A 23,977-nucleotide genomic window follows, 5' to 3' on the forward strand; every position below is an offset into this window, starting at 1 on the left:
CATCATAGGACAGGAGTAAAACTGATCAGCAAGTTTTTCCATCTAGTTTTTGAGAAAAAAGGAGAGGAAAACAAGAACAAAAAATCTGAAGATCTGAACTACTGCATCAGTGCAGAGGCCAGTGCCAGATCTACTTCTGAAAGGGTTCTGTTCCTTCAAGACTTACTTTCAGGTAGATCTACAGTGATTTATGAGATACATCTGCACTAGTCCTGTGCCTCTGCAGGTGGCCAGCCACACATGAGGAGTCCTGCTTAACTAGTTATTTATGCTTTCTCTTCATTTCCTTCATTTGTCATAGGAATTTATTCAAAGTTAACGAATCAGTCCAAGATTCTTCATACATATTTAAGTGCTTTTCAAAAAAAGAAATCAACATTCCGAAAATGGCTGGAAATCTTTTATTCAGTCAGGCATAACCACACTCCAGTTAGTCCTGCAGCAATACCCTAACGAGAAACCTTCCAGACTACTAGCCTTGATAATCATAATTCCATCTAACAAGGCTTTCAGTGAGACTGTTTTATTATTCAGGGAAAGTCTGAGTTGAATTGATGCTGAGTTGAATCTCATGCATTTTTGGAGATAGCTCCATATGGAAATCTCAAGGAAGTCAAAGTGAAAGTATCCATTCTTTATGGATACATGCATTTTTAAATGCTGGTAAAAATGTTCAGTTTGCAATACCTCCAGATAAGCTCCCAAGTAAAGATTTTGCAAAATAAGATCAAGTGCTAACAAAATGGCTTGCTGGAAATAGCTGTGAAAGGAGAGCTGTCTATTCTAATCCTGCAAAACATAGTTCTGGTAGGGAATAAGAATCAGTATGAACAGATGAATTTCAGAACCTCATTCCTCCAAAACAGCCCTCTAAATTGGAAAAAGTAGTGAATTCTAAGCCTGAGGTACTTCATTTCTGCATGTTGTTTTTTTTTTTTTTTTCTTAAAAAGTTTATATTTTTCAAACAACTCCACACCTGTTTTACCTGCAAGACTGTTTTATTAGTTTCATCAGACACTTTCTGGTGCTTTTTTCTACATATATACTGTGACCTCTGTGAGAGTTATTTCATGCATCGGCATTTAAAGTTTCCCAGGGTTAGCAATTCCGCCTCTATTCTAGTATAACAAGAGTACCATGAAACATTCAACATGCTGTTCTTTTCCTTGTGGTCCAGCGTGATAGAGTAACTGAGAAAGCTTGTTGCTTTTAAAAACATGCAAGAAAAAAAGTGCGAACAAACATCCTCTTAAAGATATGCAAAGACTCCAGAACATCAGTTCCTGAAGTCTGTACAATACCAACAGGAGCAAAGAACGGAGGAAAACTTTAGCATTAACCAGTTTTAGAGATGTATTTTCATTGTTCATTTTCTGTTTCAAGTTACATCTCTGCAACAGAATGCTGCAGTACAAACTGTGCACTACAAACCAGCAACTGCCATCAAGCAAACTTATCACTCTGCATCTTACAGAAAAAACTTCACAATTTGGTTCCTCTGCTAATGGCAGAAACAGTAATTCTGACACTTAGAGGTGAAACTGATATTTGTAAAACCACCTGATGAAGTTGACTAGATTACAAGCTGAACACATACACTACATATTGTGACTTTTGCTAACTCAGCTGTACTAACACAAACATGGAGGGAAGGGGCAGGGGATTATATCAGAAATACTTTCTTTCATGATGGGTCTAAGAAGACAATTTTTGTACCTTAAAATTTATGTTATATTTACTAGGAGACTGCATTGCATCAAAGATACATGGAGGAGTTATACATCTTTGTCTATTACACAAATTGATCATGGCACACAGTGTCACTCTACTGTCATTACCAACACAAAGCATACCTTACAAAAGGAGAAAAACAAAACAAAAAAATCAACTAACAAAACACAAACACCACCACCTTGATTTGGGGGGATTTTCAGTCTAGAGTCTAAATGCTCCTTCAGTACACAAGACACGGTGTATTAAATTTGAGTGAAAGATAATAAAATAGTAGGATTTCTCTATTTCCAACAGGACTGTCTATTTCTACATGACAGAAACTATATTCTGTCTTCTTCTTCTTCCATCCACTTTCTTATTATAATTAGCAATAACTCCAGGAGCATGTATCAAAAAGAAAGAACTAATCAACACATTGATAAAAACATGATTTTCCAAGAACTGTACAGAAGACCTGTTAACAAAATAAGCGAAACAATGAAATAACAAATAAACAAACAAAAAAGAACAAGTTAAAAAGAAAAAAAAAAAAAAAGCTTCAGATCAGTAATAACATGGTTTCACTTAGAAGCCTGCAGCATAAAAACAATTTGCTTTCCTTAGGTTTTAGCTGAAGGTCTAAATTAAAGCATGCAGTACATACTTATAGTATTTTCTCATTTGCTTTAGCATTAATTTCCAAGACAATGTAGAAAAGCTGAATTTATGCTCAGCTGTAGTTTTCATAACCAACCAAGAGAAATTTAGTTTGTATGCTAGAGCAACTGTGGAAATCAATTCTTAATCTATGACCTTGCTTACCGCAGCTTGAAGCCTTGCAATAAATAAATGCCTTGAGCCACAAATAAGAAACATTTGGTGAATCAAAGAGACAAATAACACAAATCTATATGTGTATATACAGCATTAGAAAGGTCATATAAAATACAATATTGGCTCTTTTCTTGCTGTAACATAATAATGTTTGAAAGGCAAGACACAGTAATTGGCTGCATTAATACCCAGGTGGTAAACAGTCATGAGTACCTATTTTCTTTTCAAATGACAATGTTCATCTCTTTAGAGGACTTCTTGTAGCCTGATGCTTTTCTCTTTCTCTCTCTCTCTTTTTATATATATATATATATATATATATGGACAATGCAGCAGTACTTAGAAACACAAAATCTCTGAAAAATACCTATTTTTTTTGTCCTAGCATATGTAAAGGCTTTCCCTAATGCACATTTAAGCTTCGTTGTGAAATTGCTCGGTGCTTCACTATTAACAAAAGAAAAAAAAAACTCCAGATCTCACATCTGCCTACTCCCAGTCACAACCACCCTTCTCCTTTCTAATCTGAACCTCTCAAATTCACACGCTAGATGTTATTACTTGTTTCTCCACAAGCTCTACTAAAACAAATTTGACTTCAATAGCATTACTCACAGAAGTATTATCTAAAAAATAAATAAATAAATAAATAAATAAAACACCTATAGTAACCTTTCATTATTAATATTTTACAATTACAGTTTACAAGTACATAACTCACTTTCTGTAAACAGACCTGTACATCTTCAAAAACACACTTTCCACTCTTTATGCATTTGTTTGGCTGTAGACTTTACTCAGGCAGTTGCTTTTAAAATTTATTAGTACAAAAAAAAAGCACTAGTTCAGCTAATTTCCCTCTTTTAATTGTCTCCTTCCTGGTACACTGGAATTCAAATGTGCCTGTGACTGACACTCCCTTTTAGATTAGCATGGCATTATTAGCTTGCACAGCAGGTGGCCGAAGTAACTGATGGGAAGGTTTCCCTTATTTTAACTCTAAGGAAAGCATGTAATCTAATAAGAAATTAAGGAATCTGACATTCAGAATTATCCTTGGAGTTTTGCATAGAAAATTTAATTTATATATATAAATATATATATAAAACTTCATTATATTTTCATTAAATATAATGAAAAATTTAGCCAAAAAAATAGGAAAAAAAAAAGGGAGACCAGTACTGACAGAACTAGAATGCCATCAGAGGAAAAGCTAGCCTTACACTGAAATTTCTTGGCACATCCTACTCAGTCTACCTGTTAGTATAGGCTTCCCCAGCTAACGTCCAAAAAACAACTCAGGAGACTTTTGAACTGCTCTTGACCACAGAATCACAACCTGTTGTCTGCATTGTAGGATTTATTCTAGATTAAGGGTCAGTTTTGTGGAAATGATGTGAAGTACGTATCGGTCTGAAGCAGTATCTGGAAATAGGGGAGCAACTATCAGAGCCTGGCTGCAGGAATGCTTTCATACTGGAAAGTCAGGCCTGCTCCAGCCTACCCCACAACAGACTAACTTAACTGACAGCTGAAGCAGAGCAGGAGGAAGTCAGATTTCACATCTGCTTTCCCATAGCCCAAGAGCAGGAATTTTAGCTTGGTGACAGCCTCTGTTTTATGCGAATGGGGAAAAAAGTACTTGCATCCCAAACTAAATCCCTCGGGCATCAGCAGGTACGAAGCAGATGCAGTTCCCCAGTTTCCAAGGGCCGGGAATGGCACTAACCAGACCTCTCCACAGCTGCTCCTGGGCATGGGTAGGTATTAAAAGGGGGTCTCAAAAGAGAGGAAAGCAGCACAGCAGCTTACTGGGAGAAAATCACATACATCATCCTGACCAGCACTCACAAACTTTCAGTACTAAGCATCACTTAATACCAATGCCCTACCCAACTCCACCTATCATGGCATATATCACATGGCATTTTACATTGGCTTTCATGGTACAATCTTAAAATTACTTTTTTTTCCCACATTCAAGCTGTAAACAACCTCTTAGGTAATGACACAAACCATTTACAGGCAGTTTGTCCCAAGTGCAGAAGGAGAGCTACTCAGGGTATTAACCTAGCTTAGAAGAAACTACTTCCCCACCCACAAAACAACAAATTTGCATTACAAAGTCTAGCTGATTATAACCAATGACCCTTACAAAATAATTTAAGATTCAATACTTGTGAAATAAAGCAATGCTTTCACTGATGGCTTTGTATCAGCATAAATGACTAATTACTTTAATCAGGAAGCTCAAAAGATAAAGAATTTGATTTATTATAAATACAGGGGCTTGTTCTCATAAAAATGACTTGCTCTGCAGTTCAGGACACACTTTGATTTATGGCACTGCTTGTAATTCCCTTATTTTTTATTTTTACATTTAATAATAGGTGAAAAATGGATTAAAAGTAAACTAACGCCAGCCATATTCCCAATATAATTTTATTCAGTTCCACAGCAGTACTCGTACATTATCTATATCCTAATAGTTCACTAATAGCAAACATACAAAACTGTTTTGAAAAACATGCAGGGAGTAAAAGATTCATTTGGCCAAGATTACAGAAGGAATGAGTATTCTTGCATTTCTTATACATGACTGTTCATTATTTAATGACATCTGAAATCTGTTGCTGAGACAATCTGAACTCAACTCAAATCCAGTTTAGCCAGGAATAACGGTGAGAGTCATAAACGTTTCTGAAGACAGATTACGGACCAATTATGGTTGGGAAACTCATCAGAGAGAGAGAATGAGAATGAATCTGCCTGGAATCCGTGGACAAGCATGGATCTTCATCTCTTTGCTGTCAGTCACTTCACAAAGCACTTTGTTCCCTCCTGACCCCTGCACTACCACTTCTTCATCTAAACACCTTAAACTAAGATGAAATTGTCTGGGAGTCTCTCACTCACCTGAAGTCCTCCAAGTTTGTCCTAATAAGATGATTGCCTCTTTCTGCATATTTACGTTGAGGATTTTTGAGGAAATCTCATGCATCTTTCTATGTATTTTGCTGCATGGCTGAAGGGGGAATAAGCATGCAAGAGATTAGAAAAAAATATACATTTTCTGTAGTTTGCTGTTAGCCAGCAAAGTTCTGTAGCTTATCTTAAGTTATTGGAGTCATCACTGGAGTCCCAGGGTCTCTAGGAAGACTGTCACACAGCTGTGTGAATAGGGAGACAATTGCTGTCAGATATTACAGCATTAGGATTATGTTTCACCAGCATTTGCCAGAAAATGGTGATTAAGGGCAACGTGAGAATATTTTCAACATGAAGAATGTTTTCATAGACTGGAAGATCTGCTTGATCTAACTTCAGCTCTGAGCTTAGCTAAAGCAAACCGTAGTCCCCAGGGCGCTGCGACAAACGGATTAGCATCACATAAAGACCCTCGGCGGCGAGGTTCTTGTGACAGCTGCTGCTTGTGCTGACCAGCACGGTCACCGTGACCTCACGTTCCCCCCCTCTTTTTAATAATATTTCCACGCATCGCCTCTTGTCTCCTGCTTAACAGAAACATTCCTCCAGGCACAAACCACCTCCTTCTGGTGTGTTTACAGAACCAGCTGCGCCAAGTGACTCTTAGGGCTGCCGCACAATAAACAACAAGACGTACATCTGATTGTGATTTATGGCAGAGCTGAACAACGTATTCAGTCAAATATCTGCACAATTCAAGTCAATGGACGGTTTTGTTCGGGGAGCCAGGGGCTTTCCTGTTGTACCATCATGGTTGGTGTCTTCTAAGTATAAATCCTTTTTCACATTAAAAAAAAAGTTTAGCACCCACCAGTTCTGACTCCTTGCAGTCACCACCACAACTACCTAACATGGAAGAAAGGGGAGTATTTTCACCAGCAGTTTTGTCAAATATTCTCTTGCTATCAAGCATTTCTCAGAGCCAGAGGATGCACGGAGGATGTCCTGGAATTCAGATTAGTGCAGTTTGGAAGATATCCAGCAAAAGATTACAAAAAAATATCTGCTTTAGGCCTCAAGGGGCACAAAAGGGATGATGCTATCCACACCATCTTCTATACCCACTCACTGATGACACCAAAACCCACTTCTGCATAGCTGCAAAAAAAATGCCATGCTACTATAGTAATTAGAAAAGAGATCAGAAAATATGGGATATTTACCAACATAACACAGTCTTCTGTGATATTTAATCAGCCTTAGATAGCTCTGACATCTCTCTGATAGCCTGTGAAAAAAAATTGGGAAGTCTTTAAAGGTCTTTGAAATCCAGCGCTGTGCTACAACTCACAGATGTCTGAAGCTGCATACATAATTTTTAAGGACTGCTGATTAAGATGGTTTATTTTCTTTGTTGGATTTTTAACTCACATGAGTGGTTTCATACTTAAATCCCTGTCAAATAAAGGTGCCCTCATTACATGAAGTGGACCATCTGGAGTTCTGCGATTTTTTTAATCCACAGTACTAGAGGTCAGACTGGCAAGTGTTCAGGGGAGGATTTGGAGCAAACTACAGAAGAATGAAAAAAATCAGTTCAAAAAGAATCTGACATAAGAAGTGGAATTCTCATCAACAAAATAAAATTCCAATATTTTACACAATTCTTTAATTATTTAAAAGTTGTTGGTAGTTACAAACAGAACTATCAGAGCAGTAATAGTAGAGCAGCATTCACAGGCATCATGAACATTATTCCAAGCCACAAAACTCTTAATTAATTAAGTTTATATTTCAGAAGGAATATTTGTTTTGAACAGAAATTTAATGTTAAATCTTATTTTTTAAAAGGTACCTCTGCAGTTTCGGAGAGGCGTTAAGACTGAAAGCTCCCTCTTCCAGTCATTTATTTTGTAATGATCATTTACGTTCATAGTTTGCTACATTCCACAACTCCCATGGGGAGCTAAATCCCCTCCTTTGCAGCTACTGTGATTACTGAAAGAAAAATAAGAGATACCTCTGAAAATAATAGGCTGGCTAGTGGGCTGCTTCTGAGCTCAGCACCAAGGAAAGGCTGCCCGATATCTCCACTGGGGCAGCCGCACCTAGAGGCTATTCTGACTTGCACTTGCTGGCAAAAGTCCCTACAGGACCATCTGCCAGCAAGAGCAGCAGGGAAAAAAAATCGCACTGAGGTACTACCAAGCCCTTTCCAACTCTGAAAAACAGTAGAATCTACCACAAGCAAGATTTAAGACTTTACTATTCTGACTTTACCTGCTGTGGAGTCTTCAAGATAGGAAGACTTCACCAGAAGAGAGAAAGAGAGTCCTCATAAAAAGAGGAGAAAGAGAAAACTGAACAGATAAATGAATTTATCTTTTGTATGCTGACTAGTATGGTGAGTGCCACAGGTCAATGTTACCATGTACTACAGGTTACCTATAATGAAAAGCTTTATCTAAGAAAGGCCTATTGGAAAAGAAAAAAAAAAAAAAAAAAAAAAAAAAAAAGAAGTCAAAAAAAAAAAGGAGAGGTGTGCACACTAAGCTCTTATCTTCAAAATTGCTGCTAAAGATCTATTTACTTATTTCTGCAGAAACCCTATAACTATCCTAAAGCATTCAGAATAAGGGATGCATGGCCGAGCAGCCTCTTTCAATAACAGAACATGCTGCTGCCCTGAAAAGCATGCTCTATTTGAAAGAGACAGATCAAGGAGAAAACACTTAAAATGAAATGCAAAACCTTATTCCAATCAGAGAAAAGCAAAAATACACGTATATTTCTTGCAATATATTTTATATATATACATTTATAAAATATGGCAAAATTAGCTTCATTGGCTTAGCCTGCCCTGTTACATTTACCCATTCCCATCCTGACAATTTTGTTCTTGTGTAACATGCCCCCTTGAAGGCATCAGCTTGTAGAGAAGAGCAACAGCTGTTTTTTCTGGGTCAGACCAGACACAGTACGTACCATCAGGCTTGTCTGCATGTTGTGCTTTCTTAAGAATACTCATAGGGATCCTTCCTTCTTTGCTATTCCTACCAGCATGTTTGTGTATGCTCCTGGTGTGACTTTTTCTGCCTTTATGGGACCTGTTTGAGGAGTAAGGCAATGATCCTAAGTGAATACACCCTCCCATTTTACTGCTACAACCTCATCTTCCTTCCCCATCCCACTACTCCTCTCTGCCTCCATCCCACTCTCCATTACACATTTTTAAGTGACACCTAACATTTAGATCACACTCAGTCTTGGACATAGCCCAGAAGTCTTCGCTCAGCTGACATTACTAACACTGACTCCAGTGAGATGTTTGCTTTCATACCACAGCTCTCTGTGCCTTCAAGCACAGCACTGGACCCTGTGAAAATGAGCAACAACAGTGGTGTTTGTTTGTTTTTCCCTGTTTCCAAATACTCAGTTCAGATTTAAAGTTTATTTGGTTCATGGAAAGAAAGAAAAGAGGGAAAAAAATAAAAAAATAAAAATAAAAAAAAGACCTAATTTACTGCCCAGATGAAATACAGCATTGTGGAGAACTGGAGATCTTGCTTTGCTGCATCGCCTGCAACAAAAGACAGCTAATCTAAACTGACAACTAATACCACAACTAATCTAAACTGTGAAGCCTCGGTCAGGGGAGAAATTTATCAGATAGCTGGCACAGTTTACAAAATTTTCCAGCATGGGAGAGGGTTTCCTTGTTGTTTCTTCTTTTGTTTTACTGTGATTTGTTTTTTGGTGATGATAACCATTCCTTCACTCCCATTACCAAGCAGTTCCCCATCTAGCTACCAGAAACAGCAAGCTTCAACATTTGCACATAGCTTTAAAATTAACATGAATAAACTCAGTTCACTGATACTACAAAACCAATCCTGTAAACAGGGAAGACTTCCTCTGTATCTAATATTAAAACAATAATGTTTTATTCATTAATTTCCTGTTCTTGTGAAAAGATGTCAATGACTAGGGTCAATGAGCGGAACAGGTCTCTACACACAGCCTCATCTACAAGCAGACCAGAAACACACAGACCATATATAACTCAGCTAACAGCACAAGCACGACAGCATGAAGACTAAGGAAGAAAAATACCATCATGAGGGAAACACTAGAAAATAATGATCCCCACCAGCATGCAACCAGCAGCACTGTGGATTGAAAAATGTTATTATTTGCAGGCAAGGCATAACTCGATTTTTCTTCCAGCTTCTTCTACCTTGTGTAGAGTCACCAAGTTCATAGTGCAGTTGCCACAGCCACTACACCTCCAGCTGTGTAACTATGACAGGAGAAGTACACAGGCCACAAGATATTCTCTCTACCTTCTGCAGCCACTGGGCAGGACTGCAGCAGCACACAATCTTGAATCAAATGCTCCCAAACAGATGTTCAAATTATTTTCAAGACGTTCCTTTAATGAAAGGTACCTCCTGGAAGCCTGTAACTCCTTACTGAGCTAACACTGAGACTCCATGAGTTACAAGGCTGGTGTAGATGCTGCTGACAGAAACACGGTGGAGTTTTCCAAACAGCAACTGGTATCCAGAATCAATGCATTTGTTCAGAATTTCACTCAACTGCTCCTATCCTAGAAAACAAACAGTACCTTGTCCTCCCAGCCCTGGTCACAAATTTTCAGAAAACAGCTATCATTCTCTCCTACTTAATTAGGAAAATAAGCCTCCCCCCTCCCCCCTCTTTGGCAAACCACAGAGCAATACAGATGTCACTGTGTCATTCAGCACTGCACATAAATATCCACAGATTGGCACTGGTAGACAATGCTACCGTGAACTCCATAAATTCCAGCCATCTTTGCCCTAAAATTCCAACTCACATCTCAAATTTGGTCATCTTTCTTCAGGATTTCCTTGGATTTCTTTTTTCATTACAGATAAATTTTAATCAATCCTTCAATTTTTATTAAAGTACTTATTAATCTGTCCTTTAAAAAAAAAAAAGTTTGAAGTTTTCTTTTTCTTGAAGCACACTCATATGTATCACAAAAAAGAGCACAGTTCCTAATTGACCACATCTCACTAGGAGAGCCTAAAGCATCTGACCAAGCAAAAGAATGTCCACAAAGGTCCATAGCATCTTGGCACAGGATCCATTAAAGTGCAGATCAAATTCAATTCTGATTTGTAAGCTAGGTTTTTATGGAGTGCAGAGGATGAGACAGGTATCTCTATGTTTACAGCAAGATGACACTGGAAGAAGATATATATTCTGTATCACCTTTTTATTTTTACTTGCATACATCATACTGTGTTTGTAGTATTTTGTCCCTGCTTCAGTGTCTGAGTTCAACTACTCTGCTACAAGATAACAGTGACACTCTCAAAAGCAATTTCCATGGGTCTTAATTTCTCAGGTGCTCAAGAGAAAAGAATTAAATGGGTTAAATAGTTATTGTGGGTTTTGGTGGATTGTTACCTTGTTTGCTCCCCTTGCACAGAGATGTTACAAATACATACGTCCGTATTATCTGTATTACAGAGTATTCAAAAGTCTCAGGCAGGATTGGGGCGTACAAACACAAGAATGCATTTCCTGCCCTTGAGAACTCACAGCGTTGGTTGATCCTACAATGAGTTGCATGCAAGCAAACACTTGAACCCTTACAAATGCCATAGTAACACTGCAGACTACTATGAACTAAATAAATATATAAATCAACATTCTTCAAATACACTTCTATATGGGTGCTAACTAACAAACTGAGTCACCAACAAAGTTGGCTGGACTTAAACTGCCAACCTAGAGATGAATGGATGGAAATGGGTGCAAACTTAACCCTCCCTGAAACCTGGGAAGACAAGTGACAAATTTATTCCTATAACTACAGTAATACTAAATGATGTCATACTTGGAGCCCATGATAAGTACATGGTATATCAATGAAACCAGCTGCAGAGCCTGAAACCTAAGTAATGAGCTTTCAGATCGGATAGCTTTGGTTCTTTGGTCTTCCTTTTGCTTACGGACTCCAGTGCCTTAGCTTTGAGATTATAAGGAATTTCCTTCTGCTGTGTCTCAATCATTTATGTTTAGAAGTCCAATGTTGACACATGAAACATTGCTAAGTACACCAAATAAACACTTGCTTTTGAACAATCTAACATTACATAGCTACTTCCAGAAGACCACACACTACCTGATGTCTCCACACCAGCTTCAAACCTGTGATGGAAATGCTTTTCTACAGCCACCTCCAGCAGACCAGGCACGTGTGAAGCCCATTCCAGATCACTGGCATATAAATACAGATCTCTATTATCTTCATAGACAGAAAACAAAGTTTTAGCAAGGAGTTTTCCCACCTGTGGCCATGCACAGTCCACACATTATTCAATGTGAACCTGAACAGTTACTTATCCCTTCTTTGCAACTTCTGCCTCTGACACGACACAAAATTCTAGGCATGTCCCTCCAATTCTCTTGTTATCTAGTGGTCTGGAAGAAAAACTAGTTTGTGAATTGAACATGAAGCCTTTGAGCCAACTCACTGTGGTTCAGTGGTTCAGTCAAGACATTGATATACATTCTCCAAGGACTGGTTTATTTCGCTGTGCTCCCAGTCCTTGGACTTAATCAGTAAGGCTGTAAAATCATTAGGATATAACTGGAGTTAAAGAAAAGATGATAAAATTGAAGCTCTTGAAATAGCACCCTGTAGCTATGAACATAATGCTGATGTCTTTTCTCATGTGACCAGTCCTACTGGAGTCAACAGAATTGCTTATACAGTTGATTCCAGGATCAAGGTTATAAGGATTATCTTATTTATTTATGCTCTGGGTAATACCGTGTTTTACAAGCACACTGCTTTACATCACCATTATTCAAGATAAATGCATACTAATATCAGGCTCTGTATTAATTAGAATTTGAAGGTAACACATGAAGAAACAGAAAGACAAATGCAGTATGAATAAAATGCAATGTGAGAAAATTATCTCCTTTTCCACACCTCTGTGTCTGTACTGATGATGATTTGACTGTATTTTTGTACTTGAATTTAAAATACAGTCTACTATAAAAAAGATTTAATGGTGATAAGTTGTATAGTTATCTTCAAAGGTCTGTGTGGCCTAGTGGTAGGTTTGAGCTGAATTCTGGACTTGGTCTACAGAAGAGAGTGGGAGGCCAGCCTGCCTCACTATGGCTTTGGCAGTGACAGTGAGAAGACTGCAATCTGCACTGCATTTGAAAGAGCTGAATAATAAATTCCACAGTGATTTATTAGCACCATAAAAACACTAAATAAGCTGACTTATTAGCAAATATGCCTAATATTATACTACCTAATGCCACTGATTGTCATGACAAGGATCCTGAAGCTCTTCTTTCACTTAAACTGAATTTATGGATCAGTCATAAATTACTTTGCAACAGGATGCCACTGCTGATTTTGATTATGAACCAAATCCTATATCACTTGTACCATGACAAAAAAAAAAAAAAAAAAAAAAAAAAAAAAAAAAAAATTAAAAATTGCTTTAGCTGTACATGTAATGAACAATACTCTGAAACCTACCTAGGCAGGAAAATTAACTTCTGATGAATTAACTTCTTAACTTCTATCTTGTGGAAACAGTATTAATGCTAAATTTGAATTGTAGTATGCTCTACTGTTATCCTACCTGTTTACAAACAACTGTACAAGCAGAGTTAAACAGACCTGCAGGCTTCAACTATAAAAGATAATGAAGTTGTTACAAATCCTTCACAAAACATCTGAAGCTGCAGAAGTGATTCGCCATAGCCTAACAGCCTTACTAAGCTTTTGTTCCCATTTTCTGTATTACATTTGTATATTTAAAAGATTTAAATTTGACTGAAAACAGAATAATACTCACAGTGTTTGAAGTATGTAGCACTTAAATAAATCCAGGAACGTACATGAAAATTCATTTGTCACGCATATAAGCACCCATTATTTTTATTCTGAAAACTCCTATCAGTCATATTACTTCTCGCATTATCTATCATATATCTTCTGTTTTAGATGACAACAATACTGCAACCGCAACATATACCCAATACTTTCATATAGCATACATGTAGGATGTTGCACGTCTAACTAGATAGACAGATTTCATTAGTTGAAAAATAATCTAAAAAAGAGCATTAGTTTACCAGCTTAATGGGTGCTAATATCTAAATTACACAGTGATTATGAAAAGAGAAAATGTTAAGATATGGCTTTACAACAGAAACCTAATAGTTAATTTAGATACTGGAAACCAACATTCACTTTCTTATCAATTTTTGGTGCATTTCAAAGCATGCCTCCTGGTCTAGTGCTCTAGAGCCCCCCTCGCATACACGGCTGCCATCAGTAACCGTTCTTCTGCATCACATTTACAACCAGACTGCATTCAGTTATTCGCATGCTACTTCATAGACGTGTACATAAAGCATTGACAAAACCTCTGAAAACAAAACAGTGCAAAAAGAAAAAGAAAAAAATATAAGGGTGCCATCCAACCACAAAGAAATACCAAAATGTGACAGCAGTCAAGCAGAATAATGCAACCTCAATGAATCCAGCCCACGTTGTTTTACCATACATGAAGTGATTATCTGTTAAAGACTGGTGGATCATTCAAGACACGGGGGCAGTCTCCGTCCAACAGCCTGTCCTGCAAGAACCACTGCCTGGCAGCAATAACTGCGTGGACAGAGACTCATCCACCCACTCACCTCCAGAAGTGACCTCTTCAGAACTGGGTTGAGGAACATTGGCAGGACAATGTGGGGAAGCTTGCATTGCTGCTGCCCTTGCTATACCTCTCCTGTGGAGAAATAGAGGACTTAATTTCCAGTGCTGTCAGCCAGCACGTTCCACATTACAAGTGAAGAAAAAGAGAAACTAATACATTTTGGGGTGTAGTGAAGAACCCCCATTTCCTACTGAAACATTTGGGTTACTTTCACATCTTCTGTGGAGCTCCATTTGTCTGCTTGGACTGCAAGCTGGATTCTTTGGTTCATGAGTTGATGTTGCTCTTGCCAGTTACCTAGACAGCAAGCTGGGATGTGACCATTAAGAATCAACTTTACTAGATACACAGCCTAAATAAAATAAAATAAATAAGGAAATCATGTTTAGATTAATCTCTCAACCCAAACGTGAACAAGTATGTGTCATTGGTAACTCTGTCCCCTCTCCCTCCCTTTCAAAATGGCAAGTTTCTTAGTCTGTTCTTCATGTTTCCTTTACAGAGACCATAAGAGAGAAGCAGTTCTTTTCCTTTTCACGTCCCATTCATTCCTTATATGCATTTTATTTAATTCCACATTAATCTAAATATGGTTACCACAAAAACAAGCCCTAAATAAGACAACTATTAAAGAAGAAAAAAAAAAAAAAAAGAGTAAAACCTTCCACTATCCTCGTTTTTTTCAGCTTAGACAAGTTTTCAGCCACCAGTTTTCAGTGTGACACATACAAATGATTTCTATCTAACAAAACGCAATCCGTTAGAGAGAAGAAGAGACAAAACAACCCTGTCCAAAGTATATGAATAAATCATTCTTTTGAGTGTGGTGATGAATGCAATGTTTTACAATTTCAAAAACAATTCTCTGAAGCCTTACTAAAACAAGTATGTTTGCTTCCAAAAGTGATCTCTGCGTATCTTTCAGCAGTACCACAATGATTCTTGTTGGAGAAAATACTGTCAAGCTTACACACAGAAGTGTGGAAGCTTAAGACCAACCTTTTTTTTCCTGGTAGGAGTGTGCAATACATACTGATGCTCACAGACAGGCACAATTTCCCATAATTAATTAGAAACATATCAGCCTTCATTGCATTTGCTTAACTTCGGTCAACAGCAATGTTGATCTTGCAAGTGAATTGAGAGACAAGACAAAGCCCATAAATGTGCACTTTATATATGTTTCAGAGCTGCTGAAAAGCATGGGAAGCAAGCCAAGAAAACGATGATAAAAATATGGCAGAGAAGCTTTGCTAGAAAAAAAAATGTATCAATGTTTATTGAGTCAATTACTTAAACTCAATCTTTCTGCTAGGTGTATGCTAAAGGGTGAGCGTAGAGATAAATAGGATTTTTTATTTCTTATTTGCACAAAACAAATTTATATATTGCTCACTTCCTGAGCAAAGAGACCAAACAGAACATTTTCCTCATTTTCATGTCTTTATTTGCTAAAACTCTACACTGTTTTTTCTTCCTGAAGCTCCAAATTTCCAACATAATAAGGAACAAAACAGCTCAACTCTGACTATCTAACTGCAATGGACTATGACGACCCATGGACTACGATTATAAGCAGAATCTGGTCAGGATGAGGTATCTCCAAGAAAAATAATAACAATTGTTCACATATATAGTGCCATATTTTATATATCCAATGTTTAACTGTTAAGGTTAGACATAGTAAGTTGGCTCAAAACCACAGGACAATGATTAATAGTGTCCTGAGCACTACAGGTGGGTGTTCTGTTCACCTTCCAGGTTGCTACTTCATGGGAAGTGTCAGCCGAGGCTGTCATTAAAACTTATTATGCCAAAATACATATGACTGAACTATATTTTCAATATTTCAGAAGTTCTAACACAGGTGATAAAATGTAACTAGATAAGATTACTATGATCACAAAGAATTGTCCACAATGGTAAACAGTTAAGCAAGCACAGCTCTGCCTAGACTAGTTAAAATATTAGAAATGGGGAAAAAATATTTTGAGGAAAAATTATAGTTTTGCTCCCGAGACAAATGAGACAGTGTCCTGGTGTCAGTTAGGATAGAGTTAATTTTCCTCCTAGTAGCAATTCTTCTAACAGGAATTTTTGTAAATCTGTCCCTTTTCTTCATGTGAAAAATACTAAGGAAATCCAAAAGAAAGAGCTAACATCACTGGGGAACACTGATGACCTTAGGTTTCACACATGACCTAAACCTCTCTCAAAATATCAAAAAGCTGCCCAAAAAAGACCGTGATAAATGGATAATCTACATATTCCAGTAACAATGCATGGATATCACCAATTATTTTCTCTCCAGACATAGAAAAGAACTCAAACACTCCGAAATATCTGGGGATAGTTTCTAATAATCCATCCTTCCCCAAAGCCTTTACTGCCTTTATCCTACCTCAAATGCAATATTATTTCATAATTTGAAGGTAACCTACATTTGCTTCAAAAATGATCCTTAAGCAATCAAGAACAAGCACCTAGTATGTTAAATGCTTCAAAGAGCCGTTCCTTCGCTTACATCCTCTGGATTTCCTCCCCACAACTTAACTATTGTTCTTAAACCTGCCCTGCAGTCTATGTTGACCTATGTATCTCAAGCACTTCAAGAGGCACTTTAATCATATGGGATAATTCTTAAACATATGACAATTTTAAGTGTCTGGGGAAGTAGTTCATGGAATGAAAAAGAAAGCAATTTCCCCACTGACGACTGATGTATGTTCCAGAGATTAGTCCAATTAAAACTGAAAGCTCTTTCATGACAGAAAGCACATGTTATTTTTAGGATGAACTCATATCCTGCTACCCTACCCAAGCTGGAATTTTCCCTCTACTTCTGGCTGGAATATTAGGTAGAATCTATTGTGTGCATAAGGACTGTAATATAGCCCCTGGACCTGGTGCTCAGATCTACCAGAGATTTTCCTGTGGGACCTATGGGGATCACAGTTTTTCTCTTTTTTTTTTTCTCTCTTTTTTTTTTTTTTTTTTTCTTCATTTGAGAACTGAAGAAAACCTACCTTTCAATCTTCATTACTGGAAAAAAATAAATGATGAGAGGCCCTTTGTGCAGATCTTTAGATGAACAAATTTATGTATCTATGGCTGGATGAGTGGATTCCTCACCTCCACTCCTTACCCAGTGACAACACTTAGAAGGTGCTTGAACATTTCCTCTTTCATTTCCTGCACAATGTGAAAGGACAGGACTGCTGCAAATTATAGTCCCACTTAAGTCTCACAAGCCAACAAGGCAGCTGAAGGAAAATGAGCCTGACAGTTTGTGCCTACAGCTGAATCAGATTAGTCGTCATCACTGGTTGGGAGCCCATACTTATGTTCCAGCATCCAAAACTGAGTTGCTGGTACCTGAGCTTTAATGGACAATCTCTGCAGAAAAAGAAGTAATGACGGTTTCAATATCATATATGCTATGACTTTGCTAAGAACCTATGAAGTGTTTTTTTATATATATATACAATCTAAAAAGAACATTGATTTACTTGAAGTGCACTGCACACCAAATGCAATTCCTCCTTGTTGCTATTTGAGGTATTAAATTAAAATGTCAACTTTCTGACTAAGAATAAAAATCAACGAGTCTGCCATGAAGCAAACGTGTCTATGGCTCTCTGGTATATTTCAAATAATATTGTCAGCTGGAGGTAGCCAAAACCTTATAGAGATTCATGAAAAAAACATACAGAAAATTCACTTTGGTGCCATCCAAACTTGGTGTATATTCTCCGTGCACTGAAGTCTGCAAGACATTGCAGATGAACATATGTTGCGATATAACTAACAATACAAACTCCCTGCTTCACCTCTCAGTTACAAACCAAGGGAAAACAAGAAATGGCTCTAAAGCTGCAAAAAAACAGCACCTGTGAAGAATCTAGATGGACCCTGAGAAACCTGATGAGGTTCAGCAAAGGGGAAGTAAAAAATTCTACACTGGGGTCAGAAGAGCTCCAAATGTCAGGATGGGCTGGAGAAAGTGCAGTGCAGAAACCCATCTGGAAAGGCTCTGGGGTCATCCTGCATGCTAGGTGGAATAAGGCAATGGCAGGCTCACATCAGCAAGACACAAGTTGGGCTAGCACAAGGAGGAATGTGACCAGCAGAAGATTGGCCACAGGTCACTCCCTACTCATGTTTTTAAGACACTAAACTCCCTGGTGTTCTGTGGAAAAATAGGTAATTTTTACAAAATTCCTTTGCTAAGCCTCTGCTCCTTGCTTGTCTGAGATTTTAAAGGGAAACTAACATGTTTTGAGTAGCCACAGCACAGTGAGAATCTATAGCAAGACTGCTAAGCAAATAAATGGCTGTTCCAAAGGGCTGGATGACCATGCCCCACTCTGTGTCACTAGCAACCCCCAAAATGCACTAAGACATGATGTGTGCACCAAGAAATGTGCTCCAAAGACCCTGAGCTAGAACGGGTGACTTTTTTCTTCCCTTCAGCTTACTGGATTTGACCACAAGACCTGATGCACTGCCACAATTGACTGAACCGGGTTATGCTAAAGGTAACCACTGCTTGTAAAATTGATTAATTGAAGTGACTAATTCTACACCTGGCAAGTGATTTTTTTATTTTTATTTTTTCCCCAGCAATGCACCTGTTATAGTTTTTCAGCCATCACCTATTCCTTGATAGTGGGTTCATTTTTGAGATTATTACCTTAACCAACAAAAGCTCTCTGGAATGCTCCTACCAGGGATCATCACCTACAGGGATGCTCCAGGTTGAGAATTTGCCCACTTGTTCTGCACACACACAAAGTGTCATTTTGTTACTACCATAACAGGTTTTTTTTGGAAACTGTAAAAGCATAACAAAGGGGGACAATATGAACCTTACAAATCTGCACAAGCCCAGAAGTAAGCAGATCAAGGGGAAGAACTACTATTTTGATAAGACATGTATGTTTCTTAAACTTCTGATACAGATAACCCTGAAAACCATCTGTTACAAAGACATTTATTTAAGGGCTGAAACTATGTTACTGACATTCATGAAATATCCTGTAATTTTTTTTCAGAGATTTAATTATACCTTTTGTGTTCCTCACCTATTAAGAGATCTTCTGGTAGCATTAATTTGAATTTTATCGCCACATAAATTAGTACAACTTAGACACATTTATCAGCCCTTTAAATAACAAACTGATGATGTGTCCAGGCAGTATATACTTGAAAAGAAGAAAAAGACATACAATTAAAATCTGAACTACAATTACTTTGCATTTCAAAAAGTTAAAAAGTAGCCTGAAGCAACATTATCTCAAAGAGAAAATCTGGACAGTAGCTTTGCTTCAAGAAAAATCTATGAGATATATAATAGAAAACAATAAGCAGAAGGGATAGATCATACACAAGGAAGACGAAAAACGTCAAAGAAAAGGAAATGGGTTCATACCCAGATTATTTAAAATTTGTGTACACTAAGCTCTAAGGAAACTTACAGAGACAGTATTAAGGTCACAGTATGGAACAGGATAATTTTAATAGTACATTAAATTTATATATATATTATACTTTTTCACAAGCAATTACTTTAACTCTTCTCACACTGAGTTGGAAAAAATCTGTAAAAAAAATACTGTTGCAGCATCAAGTGTTATACACTATATATCCACTACACATATAATGTAATACTGAAGACAAAAATTCGTAAGTGTACAAAGCGATTAGAAAAAAATAGATGTAGAGATTAAAACCAGGACTCTCAAAAGACAAAACTGTGCTTGTATATACAGACATATTTTTAGGGACTTACAATGTGTACATACAATACAGCTATGCACCATGATCCAGTGTCACCAGAGCCAATGGCAGGTTCTAAATAGAGTCATTGGATACCAAGTCACAAGTACATAATGGCTGTAACAACCTGTCAGGATTTTAATGAATAAATGGTTGTTGCTTGAAGGAAACACAGGTAGGTCTGTTTCCTAACAAAAATGAATACAGTGTTTCCGTTTAAAACAGACAAACAAAAATCAGAGTAGAAAAAATTACATTTTAATTAAAAATAAAAGTTCTTCAAGCAAGTTTCATTACTTCCAGTCACTTCCAATTCTATGTCTTCTTTTGAAAGTGGTAAACTTTAAAAAGGAACCACCACTAGCCTTTACCTCATGATAGCAGGGTAAAATCCTGACACCGCTGCAAAGACAAGCACATTGGAACTACCCTACCTAGCTGGGACTTCACCCAAGGAGCCTGCCAGACCTTCCAAAGTCAGAAATACCTTTTCAGCAGAACAGTGAAGGAGTAGGGGCTATTGAAATTTCAGTGAGCCTCCTTTGCACCTGTGGTTCACATGCAGACTAATGAACCCCTCCAAGGCCAAGATGATTTTGAGTCATTGCTGTGTCCTTTAATGACAAATAAGAATGGAAGAATGGCACAGGGTCTTACTCTCACATGATTCAATGGTTGTAAATACAGAGAACAGAAAGAATAGCAAACGCAGAGTGCTAAATGAGTTACTGTTCTAATATTTTTTTTTTCTTTTAAATAAAGATTTCTGTAGCTTGAAGCCTAACAAGTACTGTAGATAGAAGCCAAGCATCACCACAGTCAAGTCAAGTGGCAAATGGAAAGAGAACTGTAGTCAAGGAAGGAATGCCTGTATTTTTGTCTGCTTATTTCTTTCCTCAGCATTGCTGGGATCTACATATTCCTGACTTCTCCTGGAGTCTGAGCAGGGAGTATTATTTCCAGGAAAAGACATGTTGAGAATTTAAAGCTTTGGGGCCCTGGTAGAACAGAGATGGAACAGTTGCCTTCTGGCAGGAATTAAAGCTGATATGGAAATTTCACAAAGGGAATTAAAAGATGGTCTGGATACTGGCCAAAAGTAGATCAAAGAAACTTTAGCAGCATGAAGACACATACCAGAAGCACATGAAAGGCAACTTGAAGGCAGACCATTAGGTTTAAGAAAGTATCTGTTGTTTGGACAGAAGTCTGCATGAACCAGGGAAAATGTAAGTTATTCTTCTGAAATATTTAGTTCCAAAATATCCGTACTGTCTTGTGTAATTTCCAGTCTTGACCACATGTCAGACATCTAGTCAAAGAGATGCATTTTAGATTCTGCTCTAATTTTGAACTCCAAGACTTGATCAGCATGCCCTTCTTCTTCCTCTTCAAGTGTCATATGTTACTGGAGCTGAGATTCAGGTTCAGGAAAACTCCAGCTACCTGAGAGTTAAAACATATTAAATACAGAGAAACTATACCTCATTTATTACATCACATTTATTGTGGTAAATCCATGATATAGGCACAAGTAGTTGTGCCTAGGAAGTCTCTCTAGCTGAGACTTTCCAAAATCAGAGGTAGGAAGCAATTCACCTCAACTAGAAACAAGTGACAGAAGAAAGAAAATTGGAAAGATGGCATGGGGCACAGAGAGAGATAGGCAGCTTTAAAGCTGGTAGGCTTGGTTACTTCTAATAGGCCAACCATGGCAGCGCTGAACTCATCAATGGGTATTTGTAACATTATTAAAGACTCGGTCCTAGAACCGAGGGTTATTAAGGGTTAAAAAAAGTGATTGTCATGTTTCCAATGCTGTCAGAGGGCCGGGAGCAGCAGCTCTGGATGCACCCCAAGGCTGGCATACTCAGCACCTCAGTGACTCTGCTGGGGGGGAGAGGAGCAGCGAGGGGAGCCCAGCCAGGGCCTGCATGCCTGTCCGGGTATTCACCTCAAAGCCAAAGCATTTCTGTTTTAGTGTTTACTCTGCATTTGGTTTGTCTGCAATGCAGAACACCTCTCCTCTCTGAAACGAGCTCATAAAACTTTCAAAACCATTTTCTTCCCCTCACCTTTCATACAAAGGCCGCAGACAGCAGGGGAGGCCAGAGCAGGTCTTCAGTGAGAGTCCTCATGTAACCACAGAGCTGGGCCCTGAGCAAGCAGTCATTTTACTAAAACAAAACATCAAAAGCGGATAGTTTTTTTAAGTGGCTAGCTTCAAAAGAAGAAATGGACCATCCGTGGATATGATCTGTGTAGCCCCAGAGCTGAAATGAGGTGCTCTGGGAATTCTGAATTGGATAAAAGCTTCAGGGAACTGTTGGATTATTGCTTTTAAAAGCTATTAGGATGAATAGGCGTTTTGCCTGCTCTCCGTTTCTGCCCTATGTGCTACAATAGCACTGTCAATAAACTCTAAGCATCCTCCCATCAGTAAAAACTGCTTTTGAAAAATAAAATGGAAACACTTAGAGAAAATCTTCCTGCACTCCCACAGAAGGTTTCTCAATGAGATACAGAAAAAAAGAATAGGAAAAACAAACCAAAAAAAAAGACTCTTTATACAAATTCATAAGAACCACCACTTATAGGCTAAATAAACAAGACTTCCTAAATGCCTGGTCCAAGAAGGACAAGGCAGCTGGTGGAGCTACTATTTTTACCTGAAACAGTGCTCAGGAGTGCTGGAAATTTGCTGCACAGTGCCAGGTTCCCCCCATGACAGCAGGTCCTTGCCAAAATGTTTAGGGATCTCATTTTGTCACATGGAGTCAAATCTTACCTATCTACGTTTTTCACATTTCAGTTAGAAGGTGTTACCAGTATTTATCTGGCACATCTTGTCTTTCAGTCTTTCAATTCCCAGGGAGAATTCACTTACACAATAACAACTTAAATTTTGGAGTCACAATTTCTAGACTGCATTGTAAAACTGCAAAAGGCAAAGAAAATGAATTCTTTCATTGCCCAGTTTTGAAAACATACCAGAGTAGGTTCCTTTACTTATCCTTCAAATTCAACTATTTGGATGTGATTATTGTGATAGAGCGTATGTTTCAGACATCCTCTGTTACCAAGTTGGTAACTCAAATACTGACCCCATTAACATAAGATGTAGATATTTCAAAGAATGTAAAACTACTAAATTAGTATTTTCTCTTAAGTTATTCTAATTCTGTCAAGCTGCAGAATGAAACACTTTAGAAATGGCCAGAAGATGAATACTTTAGAAAAAAAAAATCAGATTTAAAAAAGACAGTTAAATTTGTCAGAGTTAGCTCTCAAGCTAAGAGCATTTTTAACATATAAATTTACATTTTAACCATGGAAAAATTTAGATAACTTTTTCTATTTAGTCTTAATACTTCAAAAGTGTTTGAAGTTACTGGATGCATTACTGTCTTGAACAATAAAGATCCACAAATGTATAAATTCATGCACAAACAAATTTATGAATAGAGATTTCTGGAACAGAGATGTCTTAGCAAGAGGAACACAAAGAGCTTGGAAATATTTGCAACATTTCAGGAAAGGAATCTTGGCCAAACTGGGTATTTTTTTTTAAATAAAACTACATAAATTCAATTGCTAACAATAATATGCCAACCATACAGATTGAATTTGGTCATTAAAATGTGAAACAAAGGAAGAGCTTCCTGTGCTAACCTCGATATAACTACATCTATCAAGTCCCATCTGTAATAACCAGGCTGATGTTTGCTCTGTGGGGTCTGAATCACTAATTCCTCCAATTTACACCAGCTCCTTGGCTTTCAGGAACAAAAATCGTTTTCTGTCTAAATATACTTACATTTAACAATCAGAAATGAATCCCTGTGCAAACAAGCTCCATGTTGGCAATCATCTTTGTTAGTATTTATTAATAGAGCAGAAGCATTACAGCTTCCCACTATCAGATCTAACATGACTACTACCACTACCTGGGTACATCCAGGAACACTGTCAA

General features: G+C 37.7%; 1 protein-coding gene across 3 annotated transcripts in view; it reads right to left on the minus strand.

Annotated features, from left to right (window-relative positions):
• The window catches only part of PPP2R2C (protein phosphatase 2 regulatory subunit Bgamma), a 132,269-nt gene that overhangs the window by 97,603 nt on the left and 10,689 nt on the right, over positions 1 to 23,977 (minus strand). Inside the window, exon 2 of one of the 3 annotated variants that reach the window (XM_032186022.1) lies at positions 14,207 to 14,298. The exons of the other annotated variants lie outside the window; for them this stretch is intronic. Within the exon in view, the coding sequence (XP_032041913.1) occupies positions 14,207 to 14,273 (67 nt within the window). The 5' untranslated portion in view covers positions 14,274 to 14,298. The remainder of the gene's footprint in view (positions 1 to 14,206; positions 14,299 to 23,977) is intronic. 3 annotated transcript variants of the gene reach the window in all.

The sequence above is a fragment of the Aythya fuligula genome, chromosome 4 (assembly GCF_009819795.1).
Source record: "Aythya fuligula isolate bAytFul2 chromosome 4, bAytFul2.pri, whole genome shotgun sequence".
Lineage (NCBI taxonomy): Eukaryota > Metazoa > Chordata > Aves > Anseriformes > Anatidae > Aythya > Aythya fuligula.